This window comes from Lathyrus oleraceus, chromosome 1, assembly GCF_024323335.1.
Source record: "Lathyrus oleraceus cultivar Zhongwan6 chromosome 1, CAAS_Psat_ZW6_1.0, whole genome shotgun sequence".
In the NCBI taxonomy this organism is placed as follows: Eukaryota; Viridiplantae; Streptophyta; class Magnoliopsida; order Fabales; family Fabaceae; genus Lathyrus; species Lathyrus oleraceus.
Window position 1 is genome coordinate 168,646,695 of NC_066579.1, and position 22,643 is coordinate 168,669,337.

Below are 22,643 nucleotides of genomic sequence, written 5' to 3' on the forward strand. Positions count from 1 at the left end.
GTTCTTCCCCAGTCGAGTAAGATTCGTATCCCCTTTTGCAGAGTCGAATGTCCATCCTGTAATCGAGTTTGCTTTTTAGCCCTCCTTTTGGATGGTGAGTGTTTTGGAAATATTCTCCAATTCACGCCTTGGTTGGTCACCTATTATATGCCCAGTAACCGGTATCCCTGGTGTTCATTCCTTTCTGCTCCCTATTATGACTTTTGTCCCCTGTGGAGTCAGATCTCCTGAGGCGAGATATACCTTTAGGTCTTCCTCAGATGTTTTTGAATGTTTGATATCTATCACCCTCATACCGGTCTTGGATGTTCCATTTCCCCGAGCGTGTTGTTCTCTCACCTTCATACCGGTGTTTTGATCACATGTCTCCTTGAGCTTATTACCCAGTAACCGGTAATACCTCATCCTGTTGTTTCCTCAGATGAGTCCTGTTTGGACATTTCGCAGTGAAGTCCCTTAGTGGATGTTCCCTGTCTGAGTCCGAATTTTCATCCGAAGTATCCGTTATGGATAGTTCTCACTGTATCGGCATATTCCCCAATACATGCATCTCTGAGTCAGCTCGAGTCTTTCCATTGATTTATTTTCATGGAATTCCTCTCGTGTCCCTCGGCAAGTCTTAAGTTGTGAACTGCTCACGCATTTTATTCCCTTTCTTATCCCCATAAGAATCCCCAGAGTCTTTGTCCCATTGAGTGTATTACTCATATGGATAGTCAGTTTCTCCTGATTTCTTTTCTCTTTGTGAACACATATCTCCACAGAGTTTTACCTTTTGCATACACACATTTGCATCATGAGGTCTCTTAGGGACCAAAATTCGTCTCTTTGTTATTATTTAAGCCCATTCTACCTCGTCGAGACGAAGATTTTAACCTTCACTTCTCCGGATAGAATGACCTTAAATAGGGGCATTTGTAAGACCCTAATTTTGACCCTAAGATCCCTCATGGTATCATATCATTGCACATTGCATTTGCCTCAAGGATCATAGCATCTTGGCTCCTTACCTTTGGGTGAGAACTTTTGAGATTTGGTTTGAGATCACCAAGCATGCTTGAATTGTATATTATTGATTTTCTCATTTTTATTTACTACCCAAAAGCACAAAAATATGTCACTAACATCTTTTGTTTGTAGCTTGAGCAGTCACAAGATCCAAAGTTTCTAGGAGATCCTATGGGCATTGATATGGCCAAATGAAGATGAAAGCAAACATGGCAGTGGTTCCTAAAGCTAACATTCATTAAATATGCCTCCCAAGTATCTCAATTCATCATTTTTGATCAAAGAAAATCAAAGGGTTTGAGGCTTGTTTCCCAAGGAAACCCTAATTCATCTGTGTATCAGCTGTGCCTTGCTCATGAAGCAACCTCAACCCATGATCAACTGCAATCAAGGGAAGTTCTTTAATTCATCATATCGTGCATATTTGAACTTATTTGAGTGTCCTCAATCATTAATTCATTAAGATATGAGGTTTGGACTTGAGAAGTTGATCAGTCAATTCATGTGACTATTTTGAAATACACTGAGACCTAAATTTTGATATGTTTGTCAAATGGAGATGACCCTAAGATAAAAAAATGTTATTAAGGACCATATGAACAACTTTTATGTTCATCAAAAATTTATTTGAAGCTTGGAAAGTCATCATCCATTTCAAAACATTATAGGTCATTTTGACTGAAACCCTAATTTTGGGTCAACTTCCGAAGGACATAACTCATTCATTTTTCATTATTTTGAGGTGGGATAAAATGAATTGGAAAGCTTAAGATGTCTACTTCAAATGTTATGTTTCTAAAATTTTCAAAATCCTAAAATAAATACATGTGATAATGCAAAACATTATAGGTCTATTTGGACCAAAAGCATTGAAATGTGAAAAAGTCCAACTTCAAGTGCCCATAACGTCTTCATGAAATATCCAAATGATGCAAAATTGAATTCCAAATTTATTGTCTTGAAAAGATTTACAACTTTTATGTTGAAGATTTTGTGATTTGGAGCTTACATCATTGAAACAGAAGGGCTTGAACTTTGGCCATTTTTGAGATTCTCACATGTACATGTTTTGCACCCTACACTTCATGACCACTTTTCATCAATTTCCAAGGTTCAAATGGAGTTTTGATCAACATAACAAATGATCCTCATGCAAAAAGCTTTCCAACCATTACTCATGAGGTTGTGCTTTAAGTTTGGACATGGCATTTTCGAAGACATGAACATATTGGTACATTTTTGGAAAATTAATTAATTTGCATTGCATGAGCTAAGCCTGTACCAGTTGCACGTCCAATTTGCATCTATTATTGTTCAGCTGCCAAATCCAAGTGGAATTGGGCCCTCCATGCGCCTGTACAGGCCCATGCATGGAGGCCCTTTCCATTCATGTAAAGTTTTGATCATGCATTTCAGCCATGCTTTTGCTATAAATACAATGCTCATGCCTCTCATTTCAGCAACCTAAAGGCGTCCCAAATGCTGCACAATTGATCCCTCAACCTCACTCAAAAGGAACTCACCATTTTCATTCTCAATTTTCAGATCTGAATTTTAATTTCCTCAATTGATTTTCAGATCTAAAAGTTCCTAAACCTTACTACATCATTCCCTAGAACAAACTGCAAGCATTAACACCAAGGAATTGTGTCTCCAAGCCCTGCAAATCAGAGGTTTACTTCTGATTTTATTTTCTTCGAATCAGCTCATATTGTGCTTGTTTCTTGCTATTGTTGTGTGATCTGAAGTCCTCTGCATAGAGGCAACATTTTAGAGATTTGAATTTTCAAATTCCATTAAGTTCAGTTGAACACCATAGAAATTCCATCTCTGATTTCTCTCAATGTAGAAACCTAGAGTGGATTTGGTTGGTACATGGGTGATGTACGTCACCCCAGCTTTCGATTGGTACCTAGATCGTGGCATTTGGTGAACATTTGTTTCTCTACAAGTTTGAGCTTCACCGGAAGCTGGCCGAAGAAGACGGTGGCGCAGGTCACCTTCCAATCTCCAGATTGAATCTGAACCATCCATTTGCGTTTCCAGATTTAATCAAGGCCGTTCAACGTTATGACTTGTTTTAAGGCCCTATGCGCTTCAATTGACTAGAGTGTATGGTGAGCGTGCGCCTCCTGGCCACGTGATGATCCACGTCAATTAATGAAATCTCATCAGACGGTCCACGCTTTTTCACATTTTTTTAAATTCTGATTTTTATTTTCTTTTATTTTTTTTAATTCCATTTCATTTTAAAATTTCATATCTCCTTCATTATTGGTCCAAAAAATGTGAGATCAATTGCATTTTTCTTCTTTTAATTTCAAGTTTCTAAAATTGATTTTTATTTTTTTTTATTTTATCATTTGATATTTTTTATGAATTTTCTCTTTTCTGCTTATTTATAATTCATTTTAAATAGTTTTTGATATTCAAAAAATACAAAAATATTTTTCCAACCTATTTGAATGATGATAGATTTATGAAAAATATTCTCATCGATTTATTAATTGATTTGAGATTTATTTGAGATTTTAATTCAATTAGGTTATTTTTATGCATTTTTAATTGATTAAAAATAGTTTCTGACTTCTAAAAATGCTGAAACTTTTTGTCAAACGTTGTTTGACCTTGTTGAACTTGGGATAATTCACTTGCACTTTTCAAGTTTTATTTTAATATTGAAAAATACCAAAAATATTTTATTTGTTTCTTGACTTCTAATCTTCATCTTACTTCTGTTTCCTATTGTTTGACCTTGATCTTCTCTATCTTTGGTCAATGCTTGTTGATTATTTCTTTCCATTTCCATTAATGTACTTTAATATTCATCTTCTTCTTCTTCTTCTTCTTCTTTTTCCTTTTTGATCAATGAGTTAAAGATTGGTGGTTATCCTTGATACATGGGAGGTTTAACCTTCCTTGATTCAAATCTAATTCAACTTGTAGGAGTTTGATTCACTAATCAAGCAAAGAACAGATTTGCATTAAGGATAGGTTGCTTCCTAATCAAGCAAAGAACCTAAATCAATACAAGATCATTTCTCCTCTTCTTTTTGGCATGGCAAGTTGTAGGAGTTTGATTCACTAATCAAAATCTCTAACTTGTGTTGTTGCCTACATTATTATTAATCGGTCTCAGATAGTTGTGACTTCTACATAAGTCCAATTATGATTGCTTAACATAGGGCTAAATTGCTTTATGGCACACTAACTCTAACACTAACCATTAACCATTAACCATTAACATTTAATTCTTGCACTTTACATTTATGCAATTTACTATTCTTGTACATATTATTCATTTGCTTTTGCCCTTTACTCATTTGAGCACATGTTTATGTTAATGCAATCTGCCTTTTGCTCACTTGAGCACATAATTGTGTATATAGTATTGTGCTTGTGCTCTTGTTTTGATTTTTGTGGACCAAAATGCAAAAAAAAGGACAAATGGACTTAGATTCTAGGACATTCCCTATGCAAAATTGGAGTAAAGGCCTTAATGTTGAAGATGGATTAGAAGGACCAAATCTCTAAACTTACTCTTGTCCATTTTTGATTTACTTCATAGAACCTTTTGATGTGTGTGCTTTTGTGCTAGGGAGTCCTTTTTGAGCCAAATTGAAGAACCATTGTCATGTGCTTCAAAGAGAAAGATACAAGAGCCATTGGGGATCTTCTAAGAGCTTGCTTGATTAATTTGATTGCTTGAGCTTACACTTATTTGCTTGCTTATTCCAAAGGATGGAAGCCACTTGGATCATCAATATGATCTCAAGAAGGGAACTCCATTTGTGGTCTTGTTTCTTATCCTTCATCTCTTGTATGATTAGGACTTTAGCCATTCTTCTTCTTCCCTCCACTCTAACCCAAGCCAAAACTTTTGTGCAAACATTTAACATTTGTTTTCAAACATTAGAAACCTAAGCATTATGCTTTTGATTTTTAAACTTTCTTTTCATAACACTTATTTTGGATTGAATCTTTAAGTCAACTTTGACCATATTTTGTAAATACTTTTCATTGGTAAATATAACTCATTCAAATGCTTTTTGTGGTTTCAATGGCCACTTTCTTATCAAAAACTTTTCATAACCTTTAGCTATTAGGTTTGAGTTATCCTTGAGGTAGATGTAATACTCACATATATCCTTAGTGATGGACAATGAGTCTTCCATGCTTATTATAGGGTTAACCCCTCACTAGCATGTTGAAGTTATCCTCACATGGTGGATTTGTGGTTTTAGGTTGAGTTTTCTCCCTTGGATAACAAAAGACCTTAAGGCTTTTGGACCAATAAATCCACCAACTTGTTTTGAGATTTTTACCCCGAACTACGAGGTTTTGATCCTGATCTTTTTTAAGATGGTACGTAGGCAATGGGTTTATCCATCCAAACACAAATTGTAATAATTTGTATATTCTCTTCTCATCTCTTCAATCATGTTTGCACCAAACAAATTTTTACAAAATACCAACCTTACAACAAGTGTGAAAAGGGCTCCCTAGGAGTACCTAGGATGTTTTGGGTGCTTAAAACCTTCCCATTACATAACCAACCCCCTTACCCCGATCTCTGACATTTTTACTAGTTTTTGATTCGATAAAACTATTAGGTTTTTGTTCGCTTTCTAACCATTCCTTTGGATAAATAGAAGTGCGGTGGCGACTCGACTTGTATGGTTTACCTTGGATTTAGTCAATATGTCTAATGGTAACGAATACCCCGCTACAGGTTCTGATTACCATTGGTGTGGCGCGCTGACTCAAGTGTACCATGGAACACGCATTTTCATCCACTTGATCTGCCACCTCAGTTAATGAGGGAGATCAAGTGGTCAACGTTTTTTCGGATTATTTGAATTTCATTTAATTTGTTTTATTTTCATTAATTCATATTAATTCTAATATTGATCCAAAAAATATGAGTTTCACCAAAAAAATTTAAATAAAGTCCTCTTTCGTATTTTGAATTAAAGTTATTTTTTGGATCATTATTAATATTTTTCAAGATTTAATTGATTTTGTGATTATTTTTAATTGTTTAAAAATACTTTTAATTTCTAAAAAATCTGAATTTTTTTCTCCAAGGTTCTTTGACCTGGTTTGCCCTATGATAAATCTCATGGCCATTTCTTTGGTGTTTTGATGAGATTTTAGGAATTTGACAAACCATATTTAATTTAATGCATTATTTTTAAATTGAATAAATTCCAAATAATTGTGTTGAGTCATTTTGATTGTTTGTATAAGTTTGACTTGTGTTGTTGGACCTTGGTCAAGGTTTATTTGACTTTGTTAGGTTAAGATCATTGGATTTAGGGGATTGATGGAATGTACATTCCATCTCCCAAAATGAAAGAATGATCTTAATTTGGTAAAAGTCCTCCTTTGTCCAATTTGAGTTTTGATCTATTCCTCTCCCTCTTCATCTAATTCCCTTTCTTTTTGCATCCATTTCATTTGGCCTATGATATCTCAAGGTCCTAAGGCTAGTTGATTGAAAAATCAACATAAGTATGGATGGGATTAGGCCACCTCTTTTGCATATTCTTTTTGTGTGTGGTATGTTTCATGAGAATAGTCCATTATACTATATCTCTAATATGCATTAACACCAAAATTCTATTGCCTGACCTCAAATAGTTGTGACTTATACATAAGTCCAATTACGATTGCTTAACATAGCGCTAAATTTTTTACACAAAAAAAGACATAGCATTCTAGTTAGTAAGATTGTAAGTCTCCACTCTTTCATGGTATTATGTCGAAACTTGGCCTTTTTTCCTTCCTTTGGAAGATGTCTTGGTTCAAGGATTCATGCTTGTGATAAGTGGGTTGAGTGTTCTCCAAAGAATGACTTAAAACAAAAGCAAAAGCAAAAGCAATACTAACTTCTAATTCATTAACAACTAACATTTAATTTCTAGCCATTTAATTTTAATGTCCTTTAATTTTAAGCTCTATTCATTTGCCATTATTCATACCATTCTAATTGTCTATATTAATGTCATCTTCACTTTTTCTACTTGGACCATATTGTGTGATATATCTTGTTTGTGTATATTTTGTTTACTTGTATAGTCTTTGGCCATTAATGTACATAAATAGAACAAAAACCCTAAAAAACATCTTGTGTGGACTGTTGGTTTGATCTTGGACAATTAGACTTAGAATTTAGACAACATCCCTACGCAAAAGGACTTGGCCAATGCAAACTTTCATGTAACCAAGTGCTTGTAATTCGAAACTTCATCTGATACATCATTGAAGATCCCTCTGAGTTCATCTGTAACATGATCATTGTGAAGCTGTTATTTTGAACCTGTGGCTTGTGGAATTCATCTTGTACATAGGCCAATTTGAAGAAGATTATGGAGTGGTTAAAGCTTGGATTAGGCTATCTTTATTTGATGCCTTGCTCTTCAAGTTAATATGTTATGCATTGTTTGTTGCTTGATTCTAATGTCCAAGGGAATTTGGGTTTCTATATGGCATTCTTTCCTATTGGATTGCAGCTCATTGGTCAGATCTTATCAACTCTTAACTTTTAAATTTATGCTTATGATTAGTCTCTTCATCTCCTCCCCATCTCTTTAGTTTCAAAATCTCTCCCTCCTTTTAAAAAAAACATCTTTGCTTGTACTTGTCCTTTTTTAAAAACTTAGACCCTTTGCAAATTAGAAACTTTGGCCTTATGCCATTGCATTTTCAAATTTCTTTTCTTAAATCAAACTTGTAAGTAAAATTAACTATACTTGACTTAAAATTTTCAAAAGGCAAAAAGAACTAACCCATTCAAACCATTTTCTAGGCCCTTGTGCCTTTCAAACTTAACTTTTGATTAAAAACAATGCACCCACTTTGAAATTGATATCACGAACTACGAGGTTTTGATCTCTCATTCTTATATTGGTACGTAGGCACAAGTCCGAAGGTCTTGTCAAACACAAAAATATAATTAATAAATTCTTTTCTCATCCCCCCATTCTATTTATTTATAAACATCACTTTGTACAAAATACATATGCACACAAGAAAGGGTTCCCTAGGAGTATCTAGGACACTTTGGGTGCTAACACCTTCCCTCTGTGTAACCAACCCCCTGACCTGTAATCTCTGGCATTTTACTAGTTTTGATTTGAAAACTTCTTATTTTTTGGTTTTGTTCGTACTTTTCCCTTTTCCATTGGAAATAATAAAAGCGTGGTGGCGACTCTTGTTATTTGATGTCTTGCTTATCCATAGCTTGATGATCATGAATTTACCGCTACAAATAGCATATAGGCTCTAGCTGCACAGTCATATGTACTCTCAGCTAGTTGACGCGTAAAAATCACCTTCAACCAATCCAACCTATAATATGCACCTCTACAACTATGAACCTCTCCAACTTCCTCTTCCAATAAAACACCCAACAAATCAGTATCCATAGTAATAGCATTAGACTTAGTGAAATCGTTTGTAAGGTTATAGAAATCTCCCATACAACGTATATGAAGAAGACAAGAAACATCATCTAATGTAATGGTCATCTCGCCAAATGACATATTAAAACACGATGTTTCTGGATGGAACCTCTCGACAAATGCTAATATTAAATTCTGATTTATCCTCGAAAAAATGGTTTTATGTAGAGAGGATAGACCAGAATCAGACAACCATCTCTCTATCACCGGTTGGAGACTATGCGAAACCCATCTAATCAATTTGATACCATGTGCAACATTCTTCAATTCTTTCTTCGGAACACTCTCCTAAAAATGATTCATAATATATGTTATAAAATATAAATAATAAATATTAAATTTGACTCAACATAAAATGATAGAGATTAACTTACTTCGCTGAACCAAAAATGGAGAGCATCATGGTCTTGATACCTCACCAATACATACATATTAGACATCCCTCCGGAGAACGCTGGATGCAGTTGACGAGGCTCAGGTGCACCTGTCTGATCTTCCTCTTGATTCGTCGACTGTTGAGGTTTCCTTCCATCACCATATCGTCAATAAAAGCTCCCGTCCTGGTCTCTAATGCGAGCCACTGGAAAAAAAAAGGTCAAAAACACGAATTGAAAAACTAATAACAAAGTTCTCTATAAAAGTTTTCAAAACCAGATAACTTCATGCATAGTTCTCCGATTTTAAAAATTTATGAACCTGAAATACTTGCACACAAGTTATCCGGGGTGTATTTTCCGGAAAAAAAACTGATAACTTACTCTTATGTTATCTAGTGTTGTAAACAAAGGAACCAAATTTCTTTAGGTTGAGTTCTCCGGTGTAGAAATGGAAACGACAATGTTTTCTCACTCTCGCGCTCTTTGAAATGAAATGAGGGAAAATTTTTTTTTTTTTAAATATAGATATTTATAAAAGGGTATTTTGGTCCAAAATTTAAATTTATAGGGGTATGGGGATAAATGCATGGGTATGGGGTAAAATTTTCTACCTATTATCACCCATAGCTCAATGACATTATTTGTCATGGGCAGTCTATAAGGCCCAATAAATAGAGGAATTATATATATATATATATATATATATATATATATATATATATATATATATATATATATATATATATATATATATGGGATCAATTTATTCCAAAAGTAAATTTTTTTAGTTTACTTCAAATCATAGTCTTTAAATTAAATCTAATCTAATTGTTAGTTAAGTAAAAATGTTAGTTAATCATTAGATTAGATTTAATTTAAATGCTACAATTTGGAGTCAGCTAAAAAAACTTACTCTTGGAGTAGGTTGATTCTCACTCATATATATATATATATATATATATATATATATATATATATATATATATATATATATATATATATATATATATATATATATATATATATATATATATATATATATATATATATATATATATATATATATATATATATATATATATATATATATATATATATATATATATATATATATATATATATATGAAATTCTATTCTTCGTATGCAAAGATGTCAAACAGAATATTGTAATAATGTGTATGACAAGATTCTTATGTAAACAGAAGAATAATTGTCATAAGAAAAAATGGCACAAGTAATTATTAACATAGTTCAGTGCAAAGTCACCTACGTCTAGAAGGTGTTAATTCAAGAAAGAAAATTTACTCTTAATAGTCAAAAGTATAAATTGGTTGTAGTTGAACTCTTCAGGTTTAATGCCTATTTTTCTAGTACCACCTGTGAATTCTTATTCATAACTCCCCCTAAATATAAGACCCCTCTCACTTTCTCTTAAACACTCTCCCAAATTTTTGGATAAATACCATAACTTATGAATGATGGTACATGTTACAACTCTAAATTTATCCATTCCTTAACATATGAATAGAACTAGCGAAATTAACAACACAAAACAAAGAACTCAACACAACTAAACAAGCCTTGCGAGTTTCTCAAGGTCTGAGTCTTTTAGCTTGGAGAGCTCCTCCTTAAATAGAATTCGAGTTCAGTTGTAAGGCCAATTGGAGTTTTAGTATTTAGACGTTGATGAAATAATCCCACAAGCATATGATAACGAATCTGCATTAATTTGATTTGTACTAATTGGTTTTATAAATCTTTATCAAATTAGATTTGTTTTTTTATATCTTGGTGAATGATCTTTTGGAAAAACTTCAATATTCCAAAAATAGGCTTCAAATGATTAAACAAGACTATACAAATATGGAAACCCATCTTCAAAAGGTGCGACATTCACTTACCGTAAACGAGCTTCTAGGCTAGACATGATATCTCACAATCTGTGGATCATCTTGCACCACATGTTGCTTCTTGGTTTGAGCTCTGTAAGACCCCAATTTTGACCCTAAGACCCCTCATACTATCTCATCATATGCATTAGCATTGGGATCACAACTTGGCATCCTCCTTACCCCTCATTCATTGGGTTTGTATTGGGAGAGATCACCAAGCACATTTTATTGTATCATACTTCATTTTCTATTATTTACTAACCAAAATACCAAAAATGTGTCAATGTATAGTTTGTTGCTTTTGTAGGTAGTGTGTGTGCTCACCTATGCTCCATCAAGCTTATATCTAGGGTTTGAGACCCTCAATGCAAGAAGCTCAATCAAGAAATGGTTCACATTGGCTATAAGTATCATATATGGATCCCCATGTCCTTCACATGTTATTTTGATCAAGAAATCATCAAGAGTTTGGAGTTTGTTTGCCTTGGAAGCCCTAATTCATCTATGTATCTTGTGTGACTTCTTCAACAAGTTTCTTCAACAATTGATCAAATGTTTTAAGGGATACTTCACATTACATCATATTATGCATATATGATCCTCCATGAGTCCCAAAAGTCAAGAGATTGTCAAGCTAGCAAGTTGGTTCATGGTGGTTGACCAGAGAAAGCCATCTGGTCAAAACTGGGGTTCCCTAGACCCTATCTCCTACAATGTTTGTCATATGAAAATTATTCCAAGATAAATTTTACTCTAAATGACATTCCAAACAAATTTCATGTTGAAGTCAAGAGTTAGTTTTGCTTGGGAAGTCATTGTTTATGGTGAAAGATTATAGGTCATTTTTTCTGAACCCTAGTTTGGAGGTCAACTTTCCAAGACCATAACTTGCACAATTTTTATGATATGAAATCCATTAAAATTCCATGATAAAATTCAAGGTGTCTACTTCAACTTTCATGTTTTTAGGAAGTTCAAATTCAACTTGGAAACACATGTGCCAAGAGGAAACATTATAGGTTGTTTTGGGCCAATACCATTGAACAAGTGATTTTCCTTAACTTCTAAAATGCATAACACCTTCATGCCAAATCCAAATAAGGACAAATTCATGACCAAATTTAATAGGTTTGAAATAGATACAACTTTGATGAGGGAACATTTCTCATTTGAAGTCCATAGAAAAGGTTATTCAAGGTGGAAGAAATGAACATTTAACTTGGGACTTAGAAAATTTTCAAATATGTTTGATTTCCCAAAATTCCACCTCAAAATTAATCATGATCCAAGCTTCAAATGAAAAAGTGTTCAACATGAAAGTTGTTCCCCTTGATCTCACCTTTCCAAATAGTCTAAAATAATCTCATTTGGCAAAAGTATGAGGGACTTGTGCATTGGTGTAGGTTAAAGGACCATTTGGATAATTTCAACTTCCATTTTTCATACACATTTGCGTGGACTTCTAACATGATTTCACATGATGCATATTGAATTTTGGATCAGATCACATCATCTCATGGGCCTAGTGCACGACCATGCATCCATGCAAGGGAGAATTTCAAATTTTGTCAAAATTAGAAGTGTGTGAAAATCAAACGCATGGCCTATAAATAAGACCCTCATTGCTCATAATTAAGGACCTCATACCCAAGCTTTGGACGTGGAACCGTAAACCGTCACCATTGAAGGATAAAATTGAGGATTTTCTTTGAAAATCGAGTTTCAATTCTCCATCTGTTTTGAGATTGAAACTCCAAGAGTCCATCCCTCTCCTTGATCCATTTCACTTACATCAAGCATCTAAAGCAAGGCCAAGCATAATTGAAAGCAAGATCGTGCCAATCTGAAGCTCCATTGAAGGTGATTTTTAAAAAATTTCATCTCTTCGATTCTCCCTCAATTATTCATCATTCTTGAGTTTTGATTGTCTGAAGTCCTATCAATGTAGGCAAGAAGATTGAGTTGCTTTGAGGTCAAACCGAAGCAACTCAGTTCATGATCCTCAAAATTCCAATCCCTGTATCTTTTTATATACTTGGTATTGGACAAAATTGAGGTCAGATTCGAGCTCCTGAGCATTTTTTCTTTAAATCCATGTCTTGCCTTTTCATTTTGCTAATGGTTGATGGTGGACCAGTCCGGTGAGGTCCACCGGAGAAGAAGACCGGAGGCCTAGCTCCATTGATGTGTTTTCATGCATCTCAGCCCTAGCTCCATTGTTGTTCTAATCTCGTGCGTTGCTTTTGATTACCACGTGTGTGGGATAGTTGATTGAAGCGCATGTGAAACGCGTGTTTCCATCCATCTGATATGCCACCTTAATTAATGAGGGAGATCAGATGGCTCTTTTTTTTTAATTTCTGAATATTTCATTTAATTGCTTATTTTTAATTAATTCATATTAATTTCATTTTGAATCCAAAAAATATGGGACTTTCACCAAATATATTCCTCTTTCATTTTCTGAATTAAAATTATTTTTTGGATTAATTTTGATATTTTTCATAAATGAATTATTTTTGTGCATATTTTTCATTGTTTAAAAATACTTCTGACTTTTCAAAAATTGTGAAATTTCTTGTCCAAGGTCCTTTGACCTTGTTTGACCTATGATAAATCTCTTGGCCATTTATTTGGTGTTTTGAAGAGGTTTTAGGTTTTTGATCAAACATAATTTAATTTAAAAGCATTTTAATTTGATTAATTGTGTAGAAATTCTGTTGAGCCATTTTTATTGACTTGTGAAGTTTGACTATGCGTTTGGGCCTTGGTCAAGGTTGATTTGACTTTTATTGGATTAAAATCATTGGATTTAGGGGATTGATGAAATGTATATTTCATCTCCCAAAATGAATGAATGATTATAATTTGGTAAAAGCCCTCTCATGACCAATTTGTGTTTGTATCATCCCCCCCCCCCTTCATCTTCAATCCCATGCTATCCCATTCCTCTCATTGACCAATGAAGTCTCAATATCCTAAGGCTGATTGGTTCATCAATAACTTCATGTTAGATGAACCAATATAAGTATGGATGAGATTAAGTTCAACCTTTGGTCATTTTCTTTTTGTGTGTGGTATGTTTTAGGAGTATGGTTCATTATACCATATCTCTAACATGCATTAACACCAAAATTTCTATTGCCCGACCTTAGATAGTTGTGACTTCTACATAAGTCCAATTACGATTGCTTAACATAACGCTAAATTTTGACAAAAAAAGGTATATCATTCTAGTAAGTGAGATTGTTAGTCTCCCCCCTTTCATGGCATTGTATGGAAACTTTGCCTTTTTTCCTTCCTTTGGAAGATGTCTTGGTTCAAGGATCCATGCTTGTGAATAGAGGGTTGAGTGTTCTCCAAAGAATGACTTAAACAATTGAAAAGGAAAACTTCACTAACATATAACCAACTAACAATTTGACTAACTTTTATTATTATTGCTCTTAATTTCAAGTCATTTACTTTATGTACTTTAAATTCAAGTCATTTATCATTTCATTTGCCATTTTACATATCATTGAACTTGTTTATGTTTATGCCATTTTTACTTTGCTCACTTGAGCCATATATTATGATTGTATATTTTTGTTTGTGTACCTTGTTTGTGTTTATGGTCTTAGGACCTTAAAATACATAATAAACAACAAAAACCTTTAAAAAAATGTTTGTGTGGACTATTGGATTTGATCTGAACTTTGGACTTAGAATTAGGCAACATTCCCTATGAAAAAGGACTTTGCCAATGCCAACATCTCTGAAACCCAGTTATTATGAAGTGAGTTTTCATCTGATGCAAATATTAAGATCCTTTTGAGTTCATCTGCTACATGGTCTTGATGAAAATGTTACTTTGAACCTGTGTCCAATGCCTTATTCTAAGTCATTCAAGGAGTATGTCATCTGATACACGAGAAGATCAAGAAGAAGACTATGAAGTTGCTAGCTTGGATGTGGCTATCTTTATTTAATGCCTTGCTTCTCATCTTGCTACTTGTTTATTGATATTGCTTGATTCTAGAGTCCAAATGAAAAATGGGTTTCTATATGACATTCTTGTATATTGGATTGAATCCCATTGGTCAGATCTTTTCAACTCTTAACTTTTAAATTTTATGCTTAGGATTAGTCTCTTCATCTCCTCCCACTTCTTAAATTTCAAATCTCTCCCCCTTTTCAAAAACCTTCTATGCTTGTGATTTCTAAACTTAGACTTTATTGCAAATTAGAAACTTTGACCTTATGCCATTGCATTTTTAAACTCTTTTCTTAATCAAACTTGTAAATGAACTTAATCATATTGACTTAAATTTTCAAAAGACAAAAAGAATTAACACTCATGCAAACTCATTTAGGCCCTTTGTGCCTCTTTAAAATTTAAATTTTTGTTAAAAGCAATCAACTCACTTTGAAATTGATACCACGAACTACGAGGTGTTGATCCCTCATTTTTATGTTGGTACGTAGGCACAAGCCTGATGGTCTTGTCAAACACAAAAAATAAAATTAATGAATTCTTTCATCATCCCCACACTCTATTTATTGCAAACATCATTTTATACTAAAAACATATACACACATAAAAAAGGGATCCCTAGGAGTACCTAGGACACTTTGGGTGCTAACACATTCCCTCTGTGTAACCAACCCCCTTACCTGTAATCTCTGGCATTTTATTAGTTTTGATTTGAAAACTTCTTATCTTTGGGTTTTGTTCGTACTTTTCCCTTTTTCTTTGGAAACAATAAAAGCGCGGTGGCGACTCTGGATATTGACCTTAAGTTTATCCATAGCTTAATGGTCATGAATTTACCGCTACAGAAATTAAGTGGCGACTCTATTGGGGAGTAGTCCTCAGTGGGTTTAGCCTACTTTTTATGTGTATATATTTGTATATTTAATGCTTGTATATTTGTTTGTGTGATATGATCTGCTTGTTGTGCTTGGTGATCTCGGAGTCGTGAGATAAGTTCTAACCTGAACTTGAGTGCAATTAAGATATGAGGATGGTATAGTCATGTTCGACTTGTGTGGAGTAGTACTTAACAAGTTGGCTTGAGAATCATGTACTCAATGAATACCCTTTTGGAGCTATTGATGTCACACAAGTTATTTGTGGTTAGGCATTACTTTCTCTGATTTGGGGTCCGAGAAGCTAAGGACCGTAGAACATTTAACCTAACTTGGCCTATTTAGGATGTAGTGTGGAGACTGTTCAAGTGTAGACTTGATAACAGTTGTTACGCGATACTACACTCAGACGAGTTTCTCTTGAGAATATTATGGGTTGATGAGTCAGTCATCCAACCCTATAATATTTGATGGATGGAATTAAGACTCTGGGAACTTTTTAGAACATGATCTACAGGTTTTATCCTTAGTACACTCCTTTGGGATGGTTCTTAACCCGACTCCATGCTCGTGACTCACAACAAACCCTTGACTCTTGGTTGATCAAATCAAGTTTTGTCAATATCAATGGAACTTGGGTGTTGATAAGGTAAAAACCATAATCCACCAAAATGGATGATTGATCTTGACAATGACTTGATTCATCCCTTGACCTTTGTTTGTTTGCCTTGTGTGTGATCCCTTATTTGTGATTGTTTCATTCATACATTTATGTGCATCATAACATTCATCACACTAAAAGTAACTTCAAGTAACTGAGCTTATATTTGCAAATATTTTCAGACCATGGATTATGGACGAAGGAACACTAAGAAGTACAATTTCAGATGTCCCAATTTGAAAGAGCTAAGGAAGCTATCATCTTTTGAATTAGATCCCTTGGACTTCAAGCAACAACATGGGAAGCTTCTATCTGTATTGTCTACTGATATGGTTGAAGGACTTCTGAGTGTTTTGGTTCAGTTTTATGATCCTCTCTACCGTTGCTTCACTTTTCCCAATTATCAGCTCGTGCCTACGTTAGAGGAGTATGCCCATCTCTTGGGAATACCTGTTTCTGACAAGGTACCTTTTAGGGGATTGGAGGAGATTCCCAGATCTCATATTATAGTTGAAGCTATTCATCTAAAGAAGTCTGAGATTGAGACTTATTGGGCGAAGAAAGGAGGAATGTATGAGTTGACTTATGAGTTTCTCATTGGGAAAGCTACTGCCTTTGCTCAAGCCGGTAGTGTGGATGCTTTTGAAGCCATATTTGTGTTACTCATATATGGTTTGCCTTTGTTCCCTAACATTGACAGTTTTATTGATGTTAACGCCATTAGAATCTTCTTGATTTGGAATCCTGTGCCTACTCTGTTAGGTGATATGTATTTATCTTTAAATTTGAGGAATTCTAAAGGTGGTGGAACTATTGTTTGTTTTGTTCCTCTTCTGTGCAAGTGGTTTATTTTGCACTTTCGTCAGACGCCAGCTTTTGTGGAGAACAAACAATGTCTACGGTGGTCTCAGATACTTATGTCTCTCACCGATGATGATATTATTTGGTATGATTCCATGATGAGTAGCTTGGATATTATTTACTTTTATGGTGAATTCTCTAATGTGCCTCTCATTGATACACAAGGAGGAATCAACTACAACGCCTGCTTTGGCTCGTCGTCAACTTGGGTTCCCCTTGAGAGACAAACCTAATAACACTCAGTTAGAAGGTCTTTTCTATCAAGAGGGTAAAGATCCCTAACATTTGAAGCAGAAGATGATACGTGCTTGGCATAATGTGCATACGAAAGGAAGATCTGAGTTAGGTCCGTGAAACTGTGTAGCCTTGGAAACTTACACTACTTGGGTGAAGACGAGAGCTTTGGAGTTGAAGATGTCGTATGCTTGTGAGAGACCTACGTCTATGGTTGTGGTTGAGCCATTAACTCTCCCTAACCAAGATATAGAGGAGTTGGAAGACGCACTCGCCAAGATGAAGCAAGAGAAAGACATGTGGGAAGAGCAGTTCCATGCTTTGAGCCGAAAGCATGAAGAGTTGCATCTTGAGTCTAAGCATAAAGACGCGCTTATTGAACTTCTTGAAGACCGAGCAGTGAAGAGACAGAGAGAGCTAGAGGGTCCATCATCCTCTAGTATGCCTCAACCTTTCGGTGCTTGGAAGAAGATTGTTGATCAGCTTGTCCTTGAGAAGGCTCAGATGAAGACTTTTTTGAGTCCGAGATTCGACGCATCAGAAGGAAGTATACGCTAGAAGTTAGATCATCTGACGCTATTGTTAGGGGGTCCTTCGGATGATTAGTTTCCTTTTCTCTTATATTTGTATTTTGGTTTCTGAAATTGTACTCAATGTAATCCTTCCAAAATTTATATGAATAAAAGATATTTTTTATGGTCAAATCAAATTGTTACTATTATTTAATATTTGCAAATATAACTTTGTATGTTCCTTAAAATTGAAAATAAATAAACAAAACATTGCATTTCATTCATCATTTGCATAACAGGTTTTCTTCCGCCATATATCTTATCGGTTATTCTTCTGTGCTTCAGCCAAGCTGACTCACCGATACAACACTCGCACCAATCAACCCCGAATCATGGAGCACTTAGAGCAAGAGAATTGAGAGCTGAAAGATGAGATTGCTCGTCTAACTGCTATGATGGAGTCTGTTCTAGCTGCTCAGAATCAGTCATCTCCAACTCCTGCAACTCCTCCTCCTTAGAGGACTATCATCTCAGAGGTTGCTACTTCAATCGTTCCCATTGCTGCTACTCAAGCTGGTCAGACTATGCCTGCCAGATTCCCGTGGGGAATGCCACCAAATTCCATTCCTGAAGGGTTTGCACCCACACTTGCTTCTATGTCGGCATCTAGCCCGTTCATGTCCAATCCGCCTCCAGTTGTTCAAACTCTGCCTCGTGTTGAGGACACCATCTATAATTTTGAGCCGTCTGAGGGCCTCGATGTTTATGAGAAGATGGACGAGATGAAGGATCAGTTCTTTGAGCTACGAAAGGAATTGAAGACGTTGAGAGGAAATGACTTGTTCGGTAAGAGTGTTGTTGAACTTTGCTTAGTGCTGAATGTCAAGATCCTGATGAAGTTCAAAGTCCCTGACTTTGAAAAGTATAAGGGAAATACTTGTCCACTTAGCCATCTTGTCATGTATGCCAGGAAAATGTCAACACAAACTGGTAATGATTAGTTATTAATTCACTACTTCCAAGACAGTCTGACTGGTGCCGCTTTGAGGTGGTACATGGGGCTGGATAGTACAAGTGTTCGCACATTTAATGATTTGGGTGAAGCTTTTGTGAAACAGTATAAGTACAATGAGTACATGGCGACTGATAGAGACCGGCTAAGGTCTGTGTGTCAAAAGGAAAAAGAGACATTCAAACAGTATGCCTAGAGGTGGAGAGAGCTTGCTGCTCAGATTAATCCTCCATTGGAAGAAAAGGAGATGACCAAGATTTTCCTCAAGACCCTGAGTTCATTTTATTACAAGTGCATGCTTGCTAGTGCCCCCAGTGATTTTACCGAAATGGTAAACATGGGGATGAGGTTGGAAGAAGGAGTCTGAGAGGGACGTTTGTCTAAAGAAGAGGTGTCATCAAGCAAGAAGTTGTAACACCTCAAAATTTGCCCTCCTCTCTTGGGACTAGCTTAGCATATTGCATTTCATTTTTTAGGGCATTAGGCATTTGCATATTGCATATCATTTGAAATAAGAAAGTCATCCTCCTAAGTCTTTCTCAGAAGATAGAGAGGTTAAGAGATTTAAGCTTGAGGGTCTTGTTGAGTTGATCAATCATCTGAGGGTTTGTGCTTCAATTGGGGTTTTATTGGTCCCTCGAGGAGGTGGAACATTATCTTGTTGGCAAGGATATATCACCATCATCATGGTCTTATCATCTTCAAAAGGTTCATTGTGCCTGATCATGTTCCTTGGGATTAGGGTTTTGACCTCTGGTCAACCCTAATCAGTGCTATTCTACCAGTCAGGGTTTTTCAAGGAGATGAGGTCTTTATTGAGATGGAGGTCATCATATTGATTTTTTTGAGCTTGTACAAGCTAGGGTTCATTTTGGAGCCATTTCCTCAAGTGGTTGAGGCTCAAGCTGATTAGAGCATGGCTAGGTCATCTGTCAACCAGAAAGTCAACAGAAAGTCAACTGAGGGCTAGGAGGTGGAGAAATGAGTTTCAACATCCCATTCATGTTCAAAAGAGGCTTATTAATCATGTCAAATGCATATCTTGAAGAATTTGAGGTCAGATCAAAAGTTTCCCAAAATGGAAAGTGACCTATAATTGAAAGTTTCCCAAAATTAAAAGTTTTGGTTCAAATTCAACTTGATCTTACATCATCAAAGAAGGTTCAAATTAATTTTTGCCCAACATGAAAGTTGAATATATCTCTCTCCCATTTCCAAAAAGTCCAAGATCATGAATTTATGATTAATGGTTGAGGAGATATGATCAAATCATTGCCAAGGATGCATGGAACTTCAAAAGGGCATAACTTTTGATTCATAACTCCAATTTGAGTGGCTCTTCTTGCATTTTGCTTCTCATGACATGTAGTTTCTAAAACATCCATCACATTGCATGAAATTTGAACATATGATCACTTGCTTATTCAAGTCAATTTTGGAGGGAATTTGGAAAATTTAAAAATGGTGCATCATGAGAACTTTCTACCATTGCCAATGTGTTTAAAAGATGATTTTGAGTGAAAATGATCAGCCTCTTGTTACTGTTCACGTGTGCATGCTTCACACACCACCAAATTTCCAATTTTTTCCATGCACCCTTATTTTGCTTAATCTCTAATTAACTTTGCTTAATTTTAATTAAAATGAGATTAGGACAGAGTGTATATTCATAATCATAACAGAATTTAGAGGAACTTAATCATTTTCACCATTTTTTAGATCTAGAAGTTTTTCCCTCCATTTTTTTCTCTCAACCAAAACTTGAATTTTCTTCAAAGAACCTTGCATTTTTATTCCATATTCTTGTTCTCTGGTGTGGATTGAGTACAGATCAAGCTTTGGATTGGTGAATACGTATGGAAATCAAGCATTGAAGTTCAAGAACTCAAAGATGGCAAATGAAAATTGAGCTAGATCTACACGTTTCCAAGCTTCAATCTCTTCATCAAACATCACTACAAGTATTCTAGAGTTGATTTGGAGCATTCAAGGCCTTGGATCGTGTGTTTCAAGAATCTGCTCTTCAAGAGGTCACATTTTTTATCCTTTTAATTCTATGTTTTATGTACATAATCTTGTAGATCTGGTTGTGGTGAGAATTCTGATATAAATTTTGTGGAATTTGGATGAAAATTGAGTGAGATATGATGATTTCAAGTTTAGATCTAGAAACTTCTTTGCTTCGATTCAAAAAATCCATGGAGACTTAGACTTAGATAATATGATATTTGAATTCTACATTGAAAGAGCTTTCCAACGATATATAATTTGTAAAAATCTGAGAAATTCTGGAAAAATCTGGAAAATGTGATGAACTTCATCACTGTTCTTCAGCGTCTTCATGAAGAAGATGAAGATCTTCATCTTAGCGACGCCCTAGCGTCCGCGTCTGACCGTCGCTAGCATGAGGCTAGGGTTCTCTGCAAAACGGTGCCGTTTCAATGCATGGCGCTCCATTTGAATTCGGACCAGGTTCGATCCTGGCCGGCAGCGCTTTTTCAAATTATTTTCTCTTTTAGCCTTTTCCCTCCAAATTTCATGTATGCTTCATTTTCTTTTCAAAATTTTTTATGCTAACTTCCAAAATTCATAACAAATTGAAAAAAGCCTCAAATAATTCCAAATTTTTTGCTACTTGTTCCTTAGAATGTCTAGTTTTTTATGATGGTGAATTTTGAAGTTGTGCATGGCTGGAATGTTTTTTGCTCCAGGTTGATTGAACATAGGTGCATTTGTGACCTTGCCTTACTCTTTCTATTGTGAAATGCTTGATTTTAATCCAATGGACATGAAATTTTGCATGATGATTCTAGACACATTGCTGGATGTTTTAGGCTTGGTTTGGTATTGTTCTCATTTGCCATTTCTGTTTTATGCACATGTTTGTGAGGTGTGACAATTTGTGTCACACATTTGGTTGATCAACTTATGCAATTTAATTTCCATATCAAATGACCTCTAATGCTTATGATTGTTTGTATGATGATCATGTTGGATGTGTTGGATGCTCATGATTTTTTCCAGAATTATTTGAATCATTTCTGTTTTGATTTGGAATTTTCATTCTCAATGTCCATTTGTGAGCCTTGAAATTGTCTTTGACTTCCCTTGCTTATTACATGGACTTGCTTGATGATTTTGAATTGGTCCTTTTTAGGAAATGTTAATGTGTGTTTGAAGTTGCATTGTGTTGAATTTCAGCTCCTGTTTTGAATTTTTTCCTCACCTTTGACCCTAGGCCTTGACCTAGGGGTTTGGACTTACATTTGAGTTGTGAATTTCAGGTTCAAGTATGCATCTCCATGATTGATGTTGCTCCTTCATTTGAGCTTGGTCATTTGTTATTGTTGGCTAATATTTATTTGTTTTGTAGGCTTTGATGATAATTCATTTGTGTTTGCCTTATGGCTTATGTGTTGTAGATTGGGGTTGTCTGTTTGTGATTAACTGTTGTCTGATTGTCTGAATACTGTACTAATTTGTTTAGTTGTTTACACAGGTACCTAAGTTGCTTTAAGTTCATTTGAACTGTGCTTTACTTTGCTTGTGGTTGGCATACCACTTAGGTAATGACCCCTAACTTCATGTAGTCTGGAAGACCTGTCATGTTACTTTGGCAGGCACCTGTCTGAAGCCCTCCTTAAGAGGCAATGTTTGTGCTTGTTTATCTTTGTGCCTTATACATATAAAGACCTCCTAAGTGAAGAGGCATTGGCAGATAAAAGGGATGTGAAATCCATCCCATGTTATTCAGTTGTGTCATTCATCC

The 22,643-nt window shown here is 35.2% G+C and overlaps 1 protein-coding gene across 1 annotated transcript; it reads right to left on the reverse strand.

Moving 5' to 3' along the window:
- Positions 1-8,261: 8,261 nt before the first annotated feature.
- LOC127097632 (serine/threonine-protein phosphatase 7 long form homolog) lies at positions 8,262-8,905 on the reverse strand. The gene is made up of 2 exons (XM_051036133.1): positions 8,849-8,905; positions 8,262-8,762 (listed from the first exon to the last, which is right to left on the reverse strand). Exons 1-2 carry the CDS (start codon positions 8,903-8,905, stop codon positions 8,262-8,264), a joined length of 558 nt encoding a protein of 185 aa, XP_050892090.1.
- Positions 8,906-22,643: the final 13,738 nt, after the last annotated feature.

What these genes read in the sequence shown, in the direction of transcription:
- LOC127097632 (XM_051036133.1), bottom strand. Translation starts at nt 8,905, where the DNA reads ATGTATGTATTGGTGAGGTATCAAGACCATGATGCTCTCCATTTTTGG. An exon ending in TCCATTTTTGGTTCAGCGAA is followed by an intron (nt 8,763 to 8,848) that starts GTAAGTTAATCT and finishes AATCATTTTTAG; the next exon opens with GAGAGTGTTCCGAAGAAAGA.